Source organism: Manis javanica, chromosome 1 (genome assembly GCF_040802235.1).
Source record: "Manis javanica isolate MJ-LG chromosome 1, MJ_LKY, whole genome shotgun sequence".
Taxonomy (NCBI): Eukaryota; Metazoa; Chordata; class Mammalia; order Pholidota; family Manidae; genus Manis; species Manis javanica.
This window is the reverse complement of record NC_133156.1, coordinates 3,056,598-3,077,144: the sequence shown is the minus strand read 5'-3', so window position 1 is coordinate 3,077,144 and position 20,547 is coordinate 3,056,598. Positions and strand designations below refer to the sequence as shown.

Below are 20,547 nucleotides of genomic sequence, written 5' to 3'. Positions count from 1 at the left end.
GCTGTGCTTTCTGAGGAATGACATTATAGGCTTCATAAAATATTACCAAAATCAATAAAATAGTCAGGCCAAGTCATTAAATACATTAAAAAGCAAACAACAACAATAAACCTGTTGGAAACACCAAAATAGAGAAATAGAGAAGTATGGCCTGTGCACAATAAAGTATGACCTATTGCACAGGCAATAGAAACTTTCAGAGGACACAGATGTCAAATTTAATGAAGATTTCAAAGTAGCCATTATAAATGTTAAAAGAAATAAAATAAACAATACTTAATAAGAAAGATATGGGTCACCAAGATGGTGACACAGGTTGTTTTAAAAAGAAAAGTATGGGTCATGGTGACACAGGTCATTTCTAACTCTGCTCTCTCTATAAGAACTAACAACTAATCAGGGAGAAGACACCACTGAGAGAATCCTAGAACATGGGGCTGAGACTGAAGCAACCCCCAGCACCACACCAGAGACCCAGACAGACTGCACTAGAGGGGGGAAAGGAGTGGTACATACTGACAGCACTGCACCTCCCCCCTCCCCAGCTGGCACAGTATCACACCAGGTGGTCTTCCCTGAGTTCCTTCAGTGGGAAAAGAGAACCCAGGGTGGACATCTAGCTGCCCCAAGAGTTGTGGGTGACATCTTGGGAGCCCCCACTCCTGTCTTACTCCACAGGGACTGCAAGGGAATATGCAAGGCTTAACCACTTGGAGTTTGATTGTAACAGAGAAGGGGGAAGAGCTTACAGCAACCAGCCCTTGGATATTAGCAGACTGAGTTCTCACCTGTAGCACCCAGACAGTAATCACTACCAGCAGCTTTGCTCATCTACACAGCCAAGATGGTGGTACCTCTGACCAGGGAACTTTGCAGGATGCAGGCCTGCCTGACTTGGGTCTCCAAATGAAGATCCTTACCAGACCTGAAGCCTGTCCTGTACCTGCCCAAGCAGGGGTGCTGAGCGCACTGCTGAGTATAGCTCCCAGTTGCATCTGACCAGAACACCTGGAAGCTGCATAGCTAGCAACACTTGAGCAGAGAGTGATGCAGGCGGAGCTGACAATCTGTAGAGTAAACCAGTGACACAGGGAACTTGGGGAGGAGCATAGCTGAAGACCACAAACAAAGCATCTCCAGGCTCGGAGTCAGTTCCCCCACTCTGCTCAGGCAGGGAAGCTAATTCATTGCTCTGGTCATTACTGTATATAGCTCCTAACCCTACCTGGCCAGAAAGCCTAGCCAGAACCTGGAAGCTCCACAGCCCAAACACAGAATCTGGCAGGCAGAGTTGACTGTCTACAGAGAAAGCAAGTAGCACTCTTCCTCCAGGGAACTTAGGAAATAGGTTTGCTTTGGTCAAGAGCACAAAAAAAGATGCTTCCCTGTTTTAAAGATAGTTTTCCTGCTCCACCTGAGCAGGAAACCAAAACCAGGGAACCAAACTAGAGCACACAGGAAGCTATGTAGCCCATCCAACAGCCCTGCACACAGTGGCACTTTAACAGAAAAAAACAGTTCACGGCTTCTCCCATATGTAGAGCAAAACTGGTGCCCCACCTAGTCAGGGAATTTAATGCATACTCTTGCCTGATTCAGGTCCCTAAAAATGAGCTGTGCAAGCCCTGGGGACCATTCTGCTGCCCTCCGCCCCAGGGCAGGGAAGCTAAAACATAGTCCCATTTACTACTGAGTACAGTACCCAGTCCTGACCATCTAGTAAGCCTTATCAGAGAACCCGGGTAGCTTCAGAGCCCATCCTACAGTCTCTTGGACAGGGAATCCTAGTAAATACACTTTCATCACAAAAACTAGACTTTAATCAAAAAGAAAAAGGAAAAAGATTATATAATGAGAAAGAAGTCACTCCATCAAGATGTAGCAACTGTAAATATTTATGCACCCAAAACTAGACCACCTAAATAGATAAAGTAAGAACTAACAGAGCTAAAAGGAGAAATAGTGACCAATACAACAATAGTTAAGGACTTTAAAAATGCAGTATAAACAATGAAAAGGTCACCAAGACAGAGAATCAATAGGAAACTGAAGGTCTGGACAACTCTATCAACCAAGAGGACCTAATTAAATACACACAGAACATTTTATCAAACAAGAGTAGAATACAAACTTTTCTCAAGTGTACATGGGATATTTTATAGGATAAACCATTTGTTAGAATATAAACCAAGTCTTAGCAAGTCAAGAAACTGAAGTTATACCAAGTATCTTCTTTAACCACAATGGAATGAGTAACAGAGAAAATTGGAAAACTTACAAATACATGGAAACCAAACAATACTCTGCTGAACAGCCAATGGATCAAAGAAGAAAGTAAAGGGGGGGGGGAATTATTTTGCGACAAACAAAAATGGAAAGAGAACATGCCAAAACTTACAGGATACAGCAAAAGCAGTTCTAAGAGGGAAGTTCATAGCAATAAACACATTAATATATAAGATCTCAAATAAGCATCTTAACTCTGCATGTCAAGGAACTAGAAAGAGAACAACAAACTGAGGCCAAAGTTAGCACAGGGAATGAAATAACAATGATCAGAACAGAAATAAATGAAAAAGAAAAGAGGAAAACAACATAAAAAGTTAACAAAAATAAAACTTGCTTCTTTAAAAGGATAAACAAAACCCTTAGCTAGACTTACCAAGTCAACAGAAAAAGAGAGAAGACTCAAATCAACAAAATTATAAATGAAAGAGACATAATAGCTGATGCCACAGAAATACAAAGGATCATAACAGACTATTATGAACTACACTCCAATAAACTGAACTTAGGAGAAATGGAAAAAAATTAGAAATATACCAAGACTGAATCAGAAAGAAACAGAAAATCTGAACAGACCAATTACATAAGGAGACTGGATCAGTAATTTAAAATCTCCCAATGAAGAAAATGCCAAACCCAGGCAGTGTTTGGTAGATTTAAAAATGAACTAATGTCAATCCTTCTCAAAGTCTTCCAAAAACATCAAAGAGAATGGAACACTCTAAACTCATTTTATGAGGCCAGCCTTACCCTGATATCAAAGCCAGAAAAGGACACTGCAAGAAAACTACAAGTCAATATTCATAAAGACTACAGATGCAGAACTACTCAATAAAATATTAGCAGAGCAAATTTAGCAGCACACTAGAAATATCATTAACTGTGAACAAGTGGGATTTATCCCTGGAGTGCAAGGTTGTTCCAATATACCAAATCAATATATGTGACACATCACTTTAAAAGAATGAAAGAAAAAAATCACACGATCATATCAATAGATACAGTAAAATATATTTGACAGAACTCAGCATCCATTTATGATAAAAAACTCTTTAAAAATTAGGTACAGAAATTATCTCAACATAATAAAAGTCAAAAGTAATATATATGACAAGCCCACAACTAACATCATACTCAATAATAATTTTTCCTATTTTTCTAATTGTAAAATACATATAACATAAAATTTACCATCTTAACCATTTTTTAATGTACAGTTTAGTGGTATAAAATAGATTCATTATATTGTACCATCATACATCTCCAGAACTCTTATCTTCCAAAACTGAAATTCAGTTACCTATTGAACAAAAAATATTCTATTCCCAGTTCCCTCAGCCTGGAAACCACCATTCTACTTTATGTCTGTATGAATTTGACAGCTGTAGGTAACTCAAATTAGTGGGATCATATGGCACTTGGCTTACTGTGACAGGCCTATTTAACAGCATAAAGCCCTCAAAGTTCATCTGTGCTGTAGCATGGGTCAGAATTTCTTTTTTTTAAGACTGGTTAATATTCCATTATAATTATATATCACATTTGGCTTCTCCCTTCTGTAGACTGACAATTGAGTTGTTTACCTTTTAGGTATTGTGAATAATGTTTGTATGAACACAGGCATACAAATATCTGTTCAATACTCTGATTTCAATTTTGGAGGGTATATACTCAAAAGTGGAATTGTTAGATTTGACTGAGATTTAGAAATATGAAGTAACTGCCTGATATCAGCTATGTCACATAGATCCATAATCTCAACCTAGATAATAATCTTGACAGCTGATGTTTTCACATTTGCCCTCTGTATATGTCTTTTCCCAAGAGAACCTACTGTATGACAGGCATTTTACAGTTTTTATATTATTTCTTAGTCCAAAGCTATTATGGTAGCTACTGGCATTCCCATTACATTACATGATGATCTTGAGCTAAATTAAGTAATCTCCTTAAAGTTCCTCAGATATTAGGGGGTAGCTGAGTGTCAAACCCAAGTCTGTCTAACCCAGAGTCTGTGACCTATTTCCTAAATCATATTTCCCTCTAAACTAGGAAGTCTGAAGTCAATTGCTTTATATCCAGATATTGATGTCCAAACTGATTAGGAATCATGGGTTTGAAATGAAAGGTAACTGATCTGTCTCACTTTAAGACAGAGAGAATGAAACAGTTGATCAAATGCACTCTAAGTGCACTCTAACTTCATCCATGGTTCAATCAACAAGGCACCCCAGAAGTGAAATTTGCTAAGAACCATGGACACTAAGCTAGCAATCCAGACTCCCTTGATTTGGAAGAGTATATGGTCTGTCAATCATTCTACAATCCAAATATGTAGGTGGGGATTTGGTGCCACAGAGAGTTCCCTAAAAGAGCGAGAAGTCGATTTAGCCTTCAAATACTACAGCTGGAAGAGATTTGAGGGAAGGTTCAGTCATTAGAGTTGTTCTCAGACAGGGCCAAGAGGGATTCTGGCCCCTTAATTCCAAAACACTCCCACTCTGAGCTGTTTTTAATATTTACGCCTATAGCTAACATGCAGTCCCCAAAGCCACAGTCTTTTGTAAAATGCACACTCTTCTGACAGCATTCATTTCCTGGTGTCTAAGAGAAATATTTATGTTCCCAAGGAGGCAGAAATAAATATAACCTCTGGAAACATTTTCACAAGAAATCAAACACTGGAAAAGACACAAATATCTACGAATAGGACTGTTACATTAATTAGTATGTAGCCATTCTATGGAGTGTTATTAGTTTAAAATATGAGGTACAAGTCTACAGTTACATGAAAAGATCTCCAAAATGTATCACTAGGTAAAAATGTTACAAAAAATAGATGTATCATATGATCCCCTCTACACAAAGCAACTCAAAAATGAAGCCCACCTATAGACATACTTTAGAGATATTGCAGGTCTGGTTCCAGACCACCCCCAATAAAGCAAATATCCAACTAAAGTGAGTCAAATCAGTTTTTTGGTTCTCCAGTGCATATAAAACTTGTTTTACAGTATACTGTAGTCTATTTAAAGTGTCCTATGACATTATGTCTAAAAAACAATGTACAAACCTTAATTAAAAAATAACTTATTGCTAAACGTTCTATGCATTATCTGAGCTTTCAGGGAGCCCTCATGTTTTGGCGGAGGATCCGGCCTCGAAGCTGCTGGCTGCTGGCTGCTGGCTGACAACAGTGGTTGCTGAAGGCTGGAGTGGCTGTGGCAATTTCTTAAAAAAGGACAACAACGAATTCTGCCTCATCAACTTTTCCTTTCAAGAAAAGGAAAATTTAGCCACAGTAGCACTTCAATTAATTAGAGTCAATTCTCTCAAACCCTGCTGCTGCTTCATCAACTAAGTTTATATAAGATTCTAAATCCTTTGTTATTATTTTAACAATCTTCATAGCATCTTCACCAGGAATAGATTCCATCTCAAGAAGTCACTGTCTTTACTCATCCGTAAGAATAACTCCTCATCCATTCAAGTTTGGATCATGAGTTTGCTGCAACTAAGTCTCATCTTCAGGCTCCACTTGTAATTCTAGTTCTCTTGCTGTTTCCACATATGCAGTAACTTCTCCCACTTAGGTCCTGACCCCTCAATGTATCACCCATAAGGGTTGGAATCAACTGCTCCCAAACTCCTGTTCATGTTGACATTTTGAACTCTCCCCATGAATCATAAATGTTCTTGATGGCGTCTAGAATAGAGAATCTTTGCCAGAAGGTGTTTCAACTGACTTTCGCCAGATCCACCAGAAGAGTCACTATCTGTGGCAGCTACAGACTTAAAAATGTATTTCCTGATTAATAATACTTGTAAGTTGAAATCGCTCCTTGACCCATGGCTGCAGAATGGACGCTGTGTTAGCAATCATGAAAACAATATGCATCTCGTTGTACATCTCCATCAGAGCTCTTGAGTGACCAGGTGCACTGTCAATGAGCAGGAATATTTTTAAAAGAATCTTTTTTTTTCTGAGCAACTAAGTTTATGTAATATTCTAAATCCTTTGCTGTCATTTTAACAATCTCAAAGCATCCTCACCAGGAATACCTTACCAAAATATTAACTTGGTTCAAAGAAATATGGATTTGTTGCATCAGATTGTATATCTCCTGATCTGAAAGTCTCCATGTCAGCAGTAAGGCTTTGTCATTGCTGTTACCACCACCACATGTGCTGGCCTAGCATGAATCCTGAATTCCCCTGGCACTGCACTAGCAGTGTCTGCGCTAGGGAGTCATCAGGGCCACGTGGTATTCACGCATTTGGGTTGTTACTGTTGGGGGTTAACTTATGATGAGATGGTACAAGATGGGAATGGAGAAGGAAGAAACAGAACCCATGTTACTGAGAGGGCTGAGTCAGGCAGGGGTCTTAGGTAAAAACTGCATCTTGGCAGAATAGCAGTTAGAGTCACTGAGAAGGCTGAAGAATGAAACTTAGAAAATGAGTAAGAGAAAGGGATGCTAAACCATAGCCAGACTACAAGTAAAACCCTGCTACACAGTGAATCTGGTGAGGGCACTCCTGTAGCCATCACCAAACACTGGCTGACAAAGCATCCTTTCCTGCTGCTGCTGCATCCCACCTGGTATCCAGGATGGTGTCACCACACTTCTCCCACTGCCCTGCTGCCCACACCTGCCTCAGAATGGGCTCTATAGATCTCTTCATTGGATCACAAGCTCCTAATTCGAGGTCTGGTGTGGGGAGGAGTTTCTGATCAGTGGGTACCAGGGTCATATGTCCTCTACCAGCTTCAAGAGAATCAGCGACATAAAGTACAGCTATAGTGGGAAGCGGGCTCTTCATCCAGGGCACCAGGGGCTCTGGGCATTTCCCAAATGTGGGAAGGAAGTACAGATGCTGGACATCCAAAAAAGGTGGATGCTAAATACCCATGTAGTACTCCCTTTGGACACCCAAAATAATATGGAGATAAATATGGAGAGGAAACAAGGGAGAAATGCTTTTGTTTCAATCATGTAACTACCTTCTGTACCACTAAGAAGAGCTTACCCTTATCTTAAAAAATAGGACATCTTAAAGGATAATTAGTTAATAAATTTAGCTCCAAATCATGGAATGCTAGATGATGTTCTTTTTTTCACTACTACTGTCATATTATCATCTCAGTATTTTATAACTTATAAACTAGACCCTAAAATTAAAATCAACACACCCTTTATAATATACGAGAAGGGAGTGGAAATAAAAGATAAGTAATTCAAATATGTGAATATGTATGTGCTTCAGCAAGAAAATTTATGCAGATGTCACAATCCTCATTTCTGCACTAGTCACAGGCCATATTTGTTTTAATGACTTCTTTATTTTACCAAGTGGATTGATGTTTTCACTTTTCATCAGGACCCAGATGAAATGGTTCAGGACGTGCACTGAATCTCTCACGGCATCCAACCCTACTCTCCTAGGTCCAAAGCATCATGTTTTCCTGGTAGCTGGTTGGCTGAAAGTGTTTTGGAAATATCTCTGAATGATAAAAATTACCTGGGCTGCCAGTGAATTAGAATTTCCAGGAAATCTGGATATTTTTAACTAGCACTCAGTAACTATGAATAGCAAATCTTAATCAATGGGCTTAAATATCCCAGACTCAAATAACCAGTTTCTCAGAGAATATGAAATATATTTCATGCATTTTGCTATTGGTAGTGAAGTAAGAGAGCCCTGTATACACTGACTTTGCCTTTCAGGGTATCATTAATCTACAAAAAAGTTAACACAGCTTTAATAGATGGAGAAAGTGGATTCTTGACTGATAAGGGATGAACAGCAGAGGTTGAAGTCATTCAAGTCTCATAACTCCTCCCTTATTTTCTATTCTAGTTCCTGAATCCTCACTCACAATAATTGAACCCTTTCATAAGAGACCAAGAAAGGCCAAGAATTCAACAGCTTTGTAATTCTGTAGTCTGGATCACCTTGTTAAAAAACATTCTTTATTCAGAAAAAAGGCATCAACTTCCTTACTTCACATCTCTGATATTTCTAGTTCTTCCTTTAGTACCATTAGACTTGCTCTTGCAACTATCTGATTTTCTCATTATATATATATATTTACCTGCATTTATATAATGCCCCACATTATCACAATTTCACAGATAAAGAAGCAGACATCCAACAAGATTAGCTTTCCCTAAACCTTGCAGACAGCCTGTGGTGGAATCAAGACTCTAACGCAGGAGTGCCTACCCCACACCCTGTGCTTCAAAAATAGGACAACTTAAAGGATAATTAGTTAATAAATTTAGCTCCAAATCATGGAATACTGGATGATGTTCATTTTTCCATTACTTCTGTCCTATTATCATATCAATATTTTATAACCTACGAACAGGTTGGATGCCATAAGAGATTCAGTGCACATCCTGAATCATTTTATCTGGGTCCTGAAGAAAAGTGAAAACATAATTTCACTGGCAAGATGATCTTTTCCTACAATAGCAATAGTACCTGTCTTTGATAATTTTTAAACACTTCAGAAAACTGGATGATTTTTCCCATTTCATCTGTGCATGTATTCTAGAGACGTGGCCTAACTCATACAAAACTATTATTCTTCTAACACTATACTATGCACATAGTAGGGGTTGTTACTAGCAATCTTTAGCCTTCTTAGATGGTGGCTATAGCATGCAAATCTGTCTCTTTCTCCACATGGCCTTCTCCTATGTGTGTCCAAATATCCCTCTTCCTATACGGACACCTTATCTTAATTTGATTACATCTGTAAAGACTCTATTTCAAAATGTAAACATTAGAAGGAATTGGAATTAAAGATGGCAGAATAGGAAGGCAAGACAGAAACCTCCTCCCAAAAACACATAAAAGAGAAAAATACTGCAAATACAACAAGACCTGAAAACAACCTAAAGACTGCAGAACAGACTCCTGCACCTGAGGAGGAAGGAGGACCACACAGAGAGAGGTGAGGTGGCAATGGCAAGATCGACTGGGACCCAAGCGCTCCCCCAACCCAAGCCTGCAGGCGGGAGAAAGGGACAGAGTGGGGAGCAGGTAGGAGCCCAGGAGCACTACACACGTGGCCCTGGAGATCTGCTCTGAGAGCCCAAGCCCACAGTAAACTGGGTTCCGGTGATTACCAGGGCTGGACCCATGCCCGTGTGGAGGGCAGGCACGCCCCACCAGTCCTGAGACCCAAAGCAGAGGCAGCAGTGTGAAAGACTTGCCAGCAGTTGGAGGGGTGCCAGAGGGGACAAGGATTGGACGGAGCTCTCTCCTCGGGAGAAAGGGCAGGTAGAGGATACATCCCCAGCCCTTTCTCCACCCAACAGATTGGGAACCCTCAGGAGCTCCAGATGCTCCATGGCCCTTGCTGACAACACAGCCCTGAGGTACCTCCCTGCACGCTGCCAGGAACCAACCCACTTGGCCCAGTGGCAGCATCAGACTTGGCTGCCCAGCAGGTGGAAGGAGATCCACCCAGCTTCCTTGGCTCCCTTTCAGCCCAACCAGAGAGGTGCCTGGAGGAGCCAGCCAAGAGCTCCTTTCTCCCTGCGGGGGCCCAAACCCAGTGCTTGCTGCCTCCCCACTGCTGCAGACCTGGCAGAAGGTGGCCCTGCCCACAGTGAGCTCAACAGAGATTCCTGAGCTCATCACAAAGGCAGCAAGCAGCTCAAGCAAACTGCCCACCCACACTTAGACCACTTGAGAAGGCAGGCAGAAAGGTGCCCCCCACACAGCATGCCAACCACTGGGGCCTCCATAAAATAGAACCAGGCACTAGAGAGTAAAGAATCCTGAGGTTCTGGGCACCACAGCACATCTTCTTCCTAAAGCTATTACTCTTTAGACCAGAAAGCATAGCAGAGACATCTAATACAAGGCAAGAAACACAGAATCCCCGACAAAACAAGCAGGCAGAGGAATTTGATCCAGTCAAAACTACAAGACAGAACCCTAGAAAGAGGGCTAAATGAAACAGAGATCACCTTGATGGAGATTTCAAAACAAAAGTCATAAACATGCTCACGGATTTACAAATAAGGTCACATTCACAGGACCCTCATGCACATGAATTTGGGAAGTGGGGACACTATTCAACCCATTAAAGGAGATAAGTAATACCGGTTCAGAAAAGGAATAAAATATTACAGCCTTGTGTTGTGGTCTGTGCCGAGAAGGAAACACAGGAAATTACTTTTTGGAATAATCTCTCCCTTGATCTTTGAGTTACAAACTGACATTTCACTCCAGAGAACGTAAGCATCTCTTTGCACCTAATTCTTTCATTTTGCCTTCACAGCATTATTGCTTTTCTGATTAAGTATTTCTATGACCTAGTTAACTAGATGCACACTTGTAGTTTCGACAATTTTCCCTACCCCACTCTTCATATGTCTACATCGCCTTGGCAACGGCGCATTTTTCCACATAGACTAGCTTTCCAGAAATCCACTAGGTCTTCTCAATTACCAAAGATTGGTAGTGAATACAATTGCTGGGGTGCCCCTAACCAGGGCCACTGCTAGAATTCACCTTACAGGATGAATCCTCCATTATCTCCTTCCCCTGACACATATTTATATGAAATATTTATACAAAACCGGTTTCAAATGAGCACACCGGCATTGTGAGGGAGAAAGACACATAATTGTCTAAAGAGGGGCATGTTGCTGTTTAGTTGAAGAGAAAGTGTGTGTGTGTGTGTTTAGAACCAATGTGAGGCCAGGTCATATCCCACTCCTGAGATTCAGGCATGTCTGGGCTTACCTGGCAGGACAGGTGTGGGGTCTTCTACAAATGCTGTCATCAGAGTGAGTAAGGATCCTTGTGAGAAAGGGGGACAAGCCTGGTAGGTCCGGCCTTTAGTTTCAGAGACAAAGGAGATTAAGAGTCCAAGATCTGACCCCTGCCACTGGGCTGAGCTCTTCTCTGAATCATGTGATAGAGGCAGAGGGTGGTAAGAAGACCAGATATGAAAACATAAAGAATTGTTTCCCTGTGGCTCTGTGTGGGCCACCATAACAAAATACCAGAGACTGGTATTACCAACAGCAGACATGTATTCCTCACAGCTCTAGGAAGCCTGAGACCAGGATCACAGCAAGGTCAGGTTCTGGGGTGGACCCTCTCCTGGGCTGCACTTCTGCAGCTGTTTCCTCACATGCTAGAGAGTAAGAGAGCTCTCTGGGGTCTCTTTTATAAGGACACTAACTCTATACATGAAGGCTCCAACCTCATAACCTAATCACCTCCTGAAGGCCTCACCCCCAGATGCCACTGAATTGGGATTAGGCTTCAACATATGATGGTGGGAGGGACACATGTCCACAGCACCCTGTAAGATAAAAGAGCACCTGCAGCACTAACAAAGTGGAAACAGTAAAGAGAGAGGAGCATTTGTCCCACCTCTCAGGCTGTGGTTTATGAGCAGCTACGAAAGGCCACAGCACCTGGTGGGTGCCAGGGAAGTTGGGCAGACACAGTGGGATCCAGCACGCCCAGCAACAGCAAGAACATCCACGGCACCGCATCACACAGGCTACCACATTTGGGCTGCAAGCTTACATAACACATTTCTAGCAACCCCCAAATTATGTGTGTATGTGTGTTTGTATCACTTATTCATGTATTTAGTTGTCTGTTACGTTACCAGTTAGAAAAGCATCTGGTTACAAGTTAAAAAAAATAAACCTAACTGCCTGAATGTCTAGTACATGGTAGCTCTAACTGGCCATCCTTAAGGAGCGTTAACTAGTGAGTACTACTCAAAATACAATATGTCAACCAGTGCCAATCTGTGGACTGTCCATTATAAGTCCTTAATAAAATAAACACAAATAAAGAGTGCTTAGATGCTTTGATTGCAAGGTGACAGTGCTACAACATTAAAGCACATGATCAATGGATTTGTCTCACTGAGTAGAATGGAGATGCAAAGTATTACTCCTCAAAGAATTAGGAAAAAACTGGTCATCCACCACTCATAATAAGGAGAAGCACTGCTATCAACCACAGAACATTAATTATAGGCAGAGGGACTCAGGGTTCATTTTGCGGTTCAGAGCTCTTTCTAGCCTTCTCTCCCCACAGATGCTGACTTGTCCTCCTGCTTATAACCCCTTAGAGTCACAAACTGACTTTTGCAGCCTGAGGTATCACATCCTCATACCAAAATCCTCACAAAAAAAGGAAAGGACAAAAGGCATCTACTCTCTAAGACCCTCTCTATTTAGGAAGAATAAATTTCAGGCTTTACCTAGAAGTCCCCGGAAAAGAAGCTACAGACTGGAATACTGAGTTTCTAGCTAGGAGAAATGGGGTTATCATGACTATCTTAGACTAATTATAATATAAACCCTGAGGTTGACAGAGGATCTGCCTTCCCTGAGATCAAAGGATTTCCTCATGCTGTCTGAATAATGGTTCGGTTAGAGAAGGAGGAAATGGTTGCTGAGTAGACAAGAAATGATTTTTTGGGACCCTTCATTAAGATATGGGCTCCATGAGGGTAAACATTGCTACTTCAACACTCAATATATGCCTGATAGATACTGGGTTCTCATGACAACTAAATATAATGATAAACTGACATATTCAGCCCATTATATAAATAATTAGTCTTCACAATAGGAAGTACCCAAGTATTTAGGAGCATTTCTCCCTCCATCTCACTTCATCTCCGTCATTTCTTCCCATTAGTTTGTCCCAAATAATAACTAATTTGGCAACATATTCTCTGTGTCCTAGTCAAGGTTCTTGAATGCAATGACTGTAAACTCTGAGTCATGCCCCCAGAAAGTGCCTCCACTTCACCTCATTAAAACCAGTTCTCCCCAAATTCTAAAATCCTAAAAATGACTTTGTTCCAATTAGCACTCATAAAACTTATAAGCCTTAAAAACTTTCCATTTCAGCTCTAACATGTAAAGGGCTTAAAAGTCACCAGTCCTGCCCTTAGAAGAAAGAGCTGAACAGATTGAAAACGAGTGACTTACCTTGCACCTACAAGAGAACTGATGCCACAGGGCAATCCACCACCATAAAATCTGGAGAGCCAGGTGAATCCAGGCAGTGAAAGCCAAGAACTCCTTACCTGGTGGAGTCATACTAGTGGGAACACTTACATGGAAATTTTGATCAACTGATGGAGGCTAAGTTTGCACTAGCATGAGAATAAGAATTTCCTTGGGACTGTGGTCTTAGAAGGTGGCACACATACATGTTTGAGCTTTATCTCCATGAATCCCACCAGGTTTTCCTGACGAAGATGTGAAAATTCAGATACCCTCCCAACTCTAGCACAGAAAATAAGGGGTAAATAAAGCTTGTGAAAGACGCCCAGACCTTCTCCGTAACAAAGGCCTTCTCTCCAGGGGGAAGGACTACCAGAGACGTGTCCTAGAGCTGTGGAAGTAGGTCATTCCTGATTCCTACCTGTTTTGCCTGAGGGTTTCAGACTTGGGCAAGCTCACTATATGGGTTCAGTGAGACCGAGAAATGACAATGGAATGTTCTTGGGGTAAAGGGCTTTATTCCCGGCTTTATTCTCCCTGTGATAGGTCGACCTCTAAAATCACATCTGCATCCAGCAGTCTGCATGCAGGACCAACCATAATCCACCTCTGTCTCTGCCTCCATCCAGAGCACTGAGCAGAGCTCTTTATATGGTGACTCAGTCAATAACAGCTCATTGTCAAGGGTGTGGAAGCAGTAGCCCAGCAGTAGACCAGTTACATCTTCAAGTAGTTTAGGATCAGAGGATTCCGGCCATAAGAACTTGCATTTTCCCCACACCTTCCCCTTCCAACCTTCCTGTCTTACCTAATGGGCATGCAGAGGGAAACTGTATATACAAGAAACACCTGTGGTCACAGGCTACAGACACAGACCCAGCAAAATACTGAAATTTAATTGAAAGATTCTAGAATGCTCCCTCTCCCATGTTTTATCACCACACTAATAAGGCTCCAGTAAATATGAGTGAGTTATAGCTGAAAAAGCTGCAGGCAATGGATGCTCCTGGAGAAGTAAAGAAAAGGTCCCAGAGTCAAGAAGGGAGACAGAAACAAGCACACTGAAAGAATCTGAAGCCTCGGACACACCTACAGCTATGGCATGTATCAAACACAGCCCAGCTACTGACCAGATTAACATAGAACCTCACACTAAAGGCCTATTAACTCAGTTCGTATCACCCAATTCATCGTGTCCAGATTTCAACCAAAAATTACAAGTCATGCCAAAGCAAGAAAAAAAGTTTGAAGGGATAAACAAGTATGAGAACCAAACTCAGAAATGACACAGACATTACAATTATCAGATCATTTAAAGTAAGTCCCATAGGTTAAGGTCTGCAATGGAAAAATTAGACAATATGCAAGAAGAGATGGGTAAATAGACAAATTTTAAGAAAAAAAATCAAAAGAAAATCCTAATCATCAAAAACACTGAAACAGAAAATAAAGATTAGATGAACACAGTAGAGTGGATACAGCTGAGAAAAAACTCAATTAGCTTGATTATAGGTCCGGTAAACTTCCCAAACTGAAAATCAGAAAGAACGTAGTAACAGAACAATTATAAAACGAGCAACATACGCATAATGGGGATATCAAATGGAGAATGAAAAGAAAAATAGCAAATATATATATGTATATATATATAAAGAATAAAAGCTGAGAACTTTTCAGATTTATGACAACTGCCGAGGCACCCACAGAGGAAGCTCGGAGTAATCTCACACAGACACACATACAAAACCTAAAAAACAAAAATAAGAAGCCCTACACCTGGATGTATATTCAAAGTGCACAAAGACAAGGACAAAAGCAAACCTTGCAAGGGACCCGGGGGCGGGGAGGGCCACTCACCTGCGGAGGAGGGTGTAGGAATCTAGCAGACTTGCCCCGGGAGACCCGGCGGGCATTTCGGGGTCTTTCCCACGAGGACACTGGCGACGGGATGGGCCTCCGTCGGGGGCGTGAAGCGCAGGTTTCCGGGCAAACCGGGCACAGGGGAGCCTGCGGGGCGCGCTCTGCGGCCTCGGGCACGCGGTGAGCAAGAGCGACCCGGGCGGCGGGGCCTGGAGACGACAGACCGGGACCCTACGAGCCCCAGGCGGCTCAGGGACGGGCGGAACCTGGCCTGAGGCGCGGCCGCCCGACGCGCTCGCGCAGGAGGATGCCCTCGAGGGCTCTCGCTGGGGTCTCGCGGGGTCTCGCGGTGGTCTCGCGGCGTCTCATGGGGATCTCGCGGGATCTCAGGGGTTGTACAGTGATGAAAGGAAGTCATACGAGGAGAGCAGTAGCTTGTCCTGGATGACAAAGGGCTCCTGTCCCAGACTCCTCTGCAAGGATTGTCCTGCCCACACCATCCATCAAGCAAAGCACAGTCCTCATCGTCGCCTCCTACCCGCCTCCCCTTATGATGTCTCACCCCAGGGGCCAGATAAAGGGGAGCACAGAGCCCCAAAGGCTGTGCAGGGGCGCTGCCACCCAGCCAGAACCACAATGGAGGCAGACTGGTGGGCACACGTAGGCAGCAAATCCAGACATCCGGGAGACAGAAGCCCCAAGGCAGCCACACGGGCCTCTGCTGAGAAACCCCAGGGCCCAGTCCAATGCCTGCCCAGGACCAAGGTTGCAGCGACCCAAACGCAGCGGTCCATTGTCCATGCTCAGACTGGTTAGTCGTTCCAGCAGCTGCGAAGGCCCAGAATTCATACCAGGAGAGACCGACAGCCAGTGAATTATCCTTCTAAGGAGAACGAATATAAAGACTTTCCCAGCCATCCAGCGGGGGAATTCATTACCAGCAAACATTCCCTGAAAGAAATTTAACAGAATCGAAGGAAGAAATAGCTAGTTCTATAATAATACTTGGAGACTTTGATGCCCCAATTTAAATAATGAATAAAACAACTAGATAGAAGATAAGTAAGGAAATAGAAGGCTTGAACAACATACAAAAACAAGTAGAACTAACAGACATATATGCACAGCTCTCTACCTCAGAACAACGCAATAACCATTCTTATGTGGAAAAAAAACTGGAAAATTAACAAATGTGTGGAAATTAAACAACACAAACAAACAATGGGTTAAAGAAGAAATCACAATGGAAATTAGAAATACTTGAAGATAAATGAAAATGAAAATACAACATACCAGAAGTTATAGGATACCACAAAGACAGGGTAAAGTTGAGTGATTTACAGCTATAGACATTACATTTAAAAAGTTAAAGAAGCCAATCTAAAACAGCTGTGTAGTGGATGAATTCACCTGAAAAGCACACATTAAATGATATGTATATTCACAATTCCATCTTCCTGATGCAAATTAAAATATTTAGACAACCTTCAAAACATGGAATTTAAATAATTTCAGACATCCAAAATGTTTGAGTACCACCCACCTAAAGCTCTGTCTACACAGCACTGAGCAATATGGATTTCTGGACTGGGTAAATCAACTCAGAGAAATTAGTCACCAATTCTCAACAAAGAGATAGCCATAAATGTAGTTCCACGTCATAGTTGCATCTTCCTAAATGACTGCAACAAGTAGTCTCTCAGATAAAATGTAAAATATACATTTTCTTGATCTGATAATTGAAAATTTCCAAGTCTCCATTTTATATTCCCCGGCAGTGCCTGAGGTTGCAATCTTTCTCATTTCTTCAAGATCAAAGCCATACACTCAAAAGCGCTTTCAGAGATAATCTGACAAACTGATATATACTCTTTTACCTTGATTCATTGCAAAGACGTTTTCATTATAATGACACTTCTTGGAAACATTCCAGAGGAATGAGTCTAATGGCAGGAAATCCATGAGGATTGTCAGGGGAGATGTTTTGGAGTAGGCTAATTTTCCAGAACCTTTCAAAGCTTCCACCTGATTCTGTGTAGATTTAGGGTTGACTTATTTGGAATATATAATCTTACTATCTTTCTTTCTTATGCAGATTTTCATTGTCTTTGACTTTAACTGAATAGAGATGATTAGTTTTTGTGATTACAGAGCTAGGGACAAATGGTCTTGATCAGCTCTATCCAATATAAATACAATATCAGCTATGTAGGAAATTAAAAATTGTCTAGGAGTCACATTTAAAAAATGTAAAACAAGAGAGGTGAAATTAATTTTAATAATATATTTTACTTAGTTCAATACATCCAAAACATTATCATTTCAACATGATAAATATTTTTAAATTGTCATCAAGCTATTTTAATTCTGTTTACACTGTCTTTTAATTTGGTGTGTGATTTATACATGCAGCAAAACTTGACTTAGACTAGACACATTTCGAGTGCTCAGTGACCACATATGTCTAGTGCCACCCATCTTGGATAGAGAAGGTATAGACACACTGGTGATTAAGAGGAGGGAGCTGGGCTTCAGACAGTTTAAGAGTTGGAGCCAGCATGATATCATGGGGAAAATGTGGGTTTGGGTTACCAGTGTTCAAATTCTTGCTTCCCTAGTAATATAAGAATCTTCTGAAAATTGGTATATCAATTGATACCTAAAATGTGATCAGTAGTACTTCGTTGCATGAAAATGCTATAGAATTTCAGAAGAGAAGGAGACCATGATACTCAGGGAAGGTATAGAAGGTTTTACGGAGATGGTAGGTCTTGGGTTGGCTTCACAGATGCCTAGAACTTAAATATGTAATGGAAGGTACATTGGTATTTATAGGTGATAGAAGAGAAATTAATATATATATTATACATATGCTCCTGGATTACACATTATACATTTACTCTTGGATTTAACAACTTTGACATTATATTATTTAATTTCATCCATTTCTAGCTAATTAATGGCAAAACCTGTTCTAAATACATTGTAAAATTTAGTTTTATCTTACACTTATATCTTTTATGTTTTTGCTGTAACTTCCACCTTCATCACCAGAAATCACATGACTTCATCATCATTATACGATATGGAAAAAAATCAGACAAAACAGCCTCAGGGATATTGTTCAGCTACATTATAAGAAATGACCAACAATAATTTCACAGACTACTGCATTTTATGACTTTATTTTTGTTAAGTGAGTCCAATTATGACTCTGTTTCTTCTAGTAGCTTAGGGTTTTTTCTTTAAGGTCTCCAGGCAAAGCCTCTATGTCTCATCTGCCTGGAGTGAAACTCCTTCAACCATCAAAGAAAACAGCTGAGTTATTAGTACATTTTTCACTTATCATTTGCTACCAGCCCTAGCGTATCTTGATTTCTTTGTTCTCCAAATGTTTGCCATTGCCAAGGGGGTGCATTAAGCATATTGTGATATAATTAACATGGAGTGTTGTTCAGAAAGTAAAGAGGGTGGGATGTTTTTCTCTTTTAAACTCTGTATTTACAGCCCTTCCCACACTGTGCCACAATATCCAAAGATGGAAAAGCATAAGCAACCAGCTGACATTTATCTCATGACCATCCAGTTGTATCTGATGCTCCAGATGACCAGCACCCCATCATGTGACATTCAGGCATCACCTTGACCTCCTGCTCCTCTTTTCTGTTGTCATGGGTAAACTCCACCTCACTCCCTGTCATTCACTGATGAATTTGTGGACGGAGCACATTCTTCATTCCCACCACTCCTGTCATCATTCTCAACAACTTAAACATCCTCACAGACAACTGGTTCAGCATCTTGAACTCTCAAATCCTTCAGATCTTAGCTTCCAATGACCTATTACTTCCTCTCAATTCAATAACATTTCTGGAATCTTTAAAAAGCTCTCTTCCTGAAAGCCACATCTTTCCCTTCCAGCTCACCTACCCTGAGTGCCACACCAGAAATTTTCAGCCCTACCAAAACATTGAGCCAACCTTTTGCTGCTGTCAATCTTAAATTCTCCCTGTGCTTGTGGCTCTTCCTGCTCAGCATAGATTCTGTAGATCATGACTATAAACTTAACCCCCACTCCTGCCTCCTTCACTTCACTGGACTTGAGAAGTTGAAACCCCACCATCCACCTGCTCCCCACCTGCCCTCAAGCAGTGCAACAATTGGTGCAGCATATACACAATCAAGCAGACTCACTTCTGTTTAAATTCACAGTGACCAGCTCACATGAGCACATCTCTAATACATGTGCTTGTTCACTCTCCAAAAAGGCAATTTCTTATCTTCTCCTTTCTGTTCGCCTCTGCTCATCACAGACACACACACATACTGTCTCCCCTCTGTAATCTCTGCTTTCACCAATAACTTTGCTTCATTTGTTACTAAAAGAAATAGAGACAGTCAATAAGGCACAGAATTAGTTCACTTTACTGGACTAACCTGAATTAAGAACTTTGCTACTGGGGGCAGTGATAGATCAAGATAGAGAATATGTCTAATAAAAGCATGATTACATTTCTTGTCTACCTGAATTTGTGATTTGAGAACATTATATCTTCAATCAAAATAGGCTATATGACAGTGAAAATCTTCATTAAGAAATATTTTTAAAGTATTGCTATATGACCTTGTACTTAATTGTGTTTTTGTCTGGTTGAATTAAGAATCCTGCATTCTTTGAAAGATCAGTGGCAACTAAAATGATCTGTAGGGCCACAAAGCTCTGTTCTTGGACCTGTCATTTTGTTACTTTTATGGATGAAGGTACTCAGATGCTAGAAAGTTAGAGAAAAAAATAATATGTTGGATGAAAAAGATTTAACATGCTAAAGCAATAGACAAACAAGGTAAAATTTCATAGGGATAAATATAAAATCCTTCATTGGGGTCTAAAAACAAATTTGTGATACTGCACAGGATGGACAACATGGAATTAACAGAAATAAATGTACAGAGTAGTTCTGCATTCACATAAGATTTATGTTCATCGCAAAGAAAGTAATGGCCCACCATCTGACACAGGCCCGACCTCAGCAGAACTGTGTTTCAATTCTGGGAATTTTATTTCAAGAGAGAAATGTAACATCTACAGCTCATCAAATAGAAGGGAGGCAGGAGAGTGAAAAACAGAGGGCTTGTGTGCGCAGCAGCTCTCTGAGAAGCTCCAGCACATCCTGGGGGAACTAAAGGCGCATCAGGGCTGTCGGCATAGTTGAGTCTGGTGCGTTCAACAGGGGATTCAAATCCCAGCTCTGCCGGTGATACACCTTGTAAACTCGGGAAAGTTATTCACCTCTGCAAGCCCCAGTAGCTTCATTTAGATAAAAGTTTTAAGATAATCTTATAAACATGAAAATCAAATTAAATAATCCATTTGAAGCAATTAGTC

General features: G+C 41.1%; 1 protein-coding gene across 1 annotated transcript in view; it reads right to left on the bottom strand.

Annotated features, from left to right (window-relative positions):
* The window catches only part of LOC140848917 (uncharacterized), a 126,347-nt gene extending 110,817 nt beyond the window's left edge, over window positions 1-15,530 (bottom strand). The window contains exons 1-2 of the mRNA XM_073234170.1: window positions 15,453-15,530; window positions 15,159-15,392 (exon numbers count right to left, since the gene is read on the bottom strand). Coding sequence (XP_073090271.1) covers window positions 15,159-15,392; window positions 15,453-15,530 — 312 coding nt within the window. The remainder of the gene's footprint in view (window positions 1-15,158; window positions 15,393-15,452) is intronic.
* Between the last annotated feature and the right edge of the window lie 5,017 nt (window positions 15,531-20,547).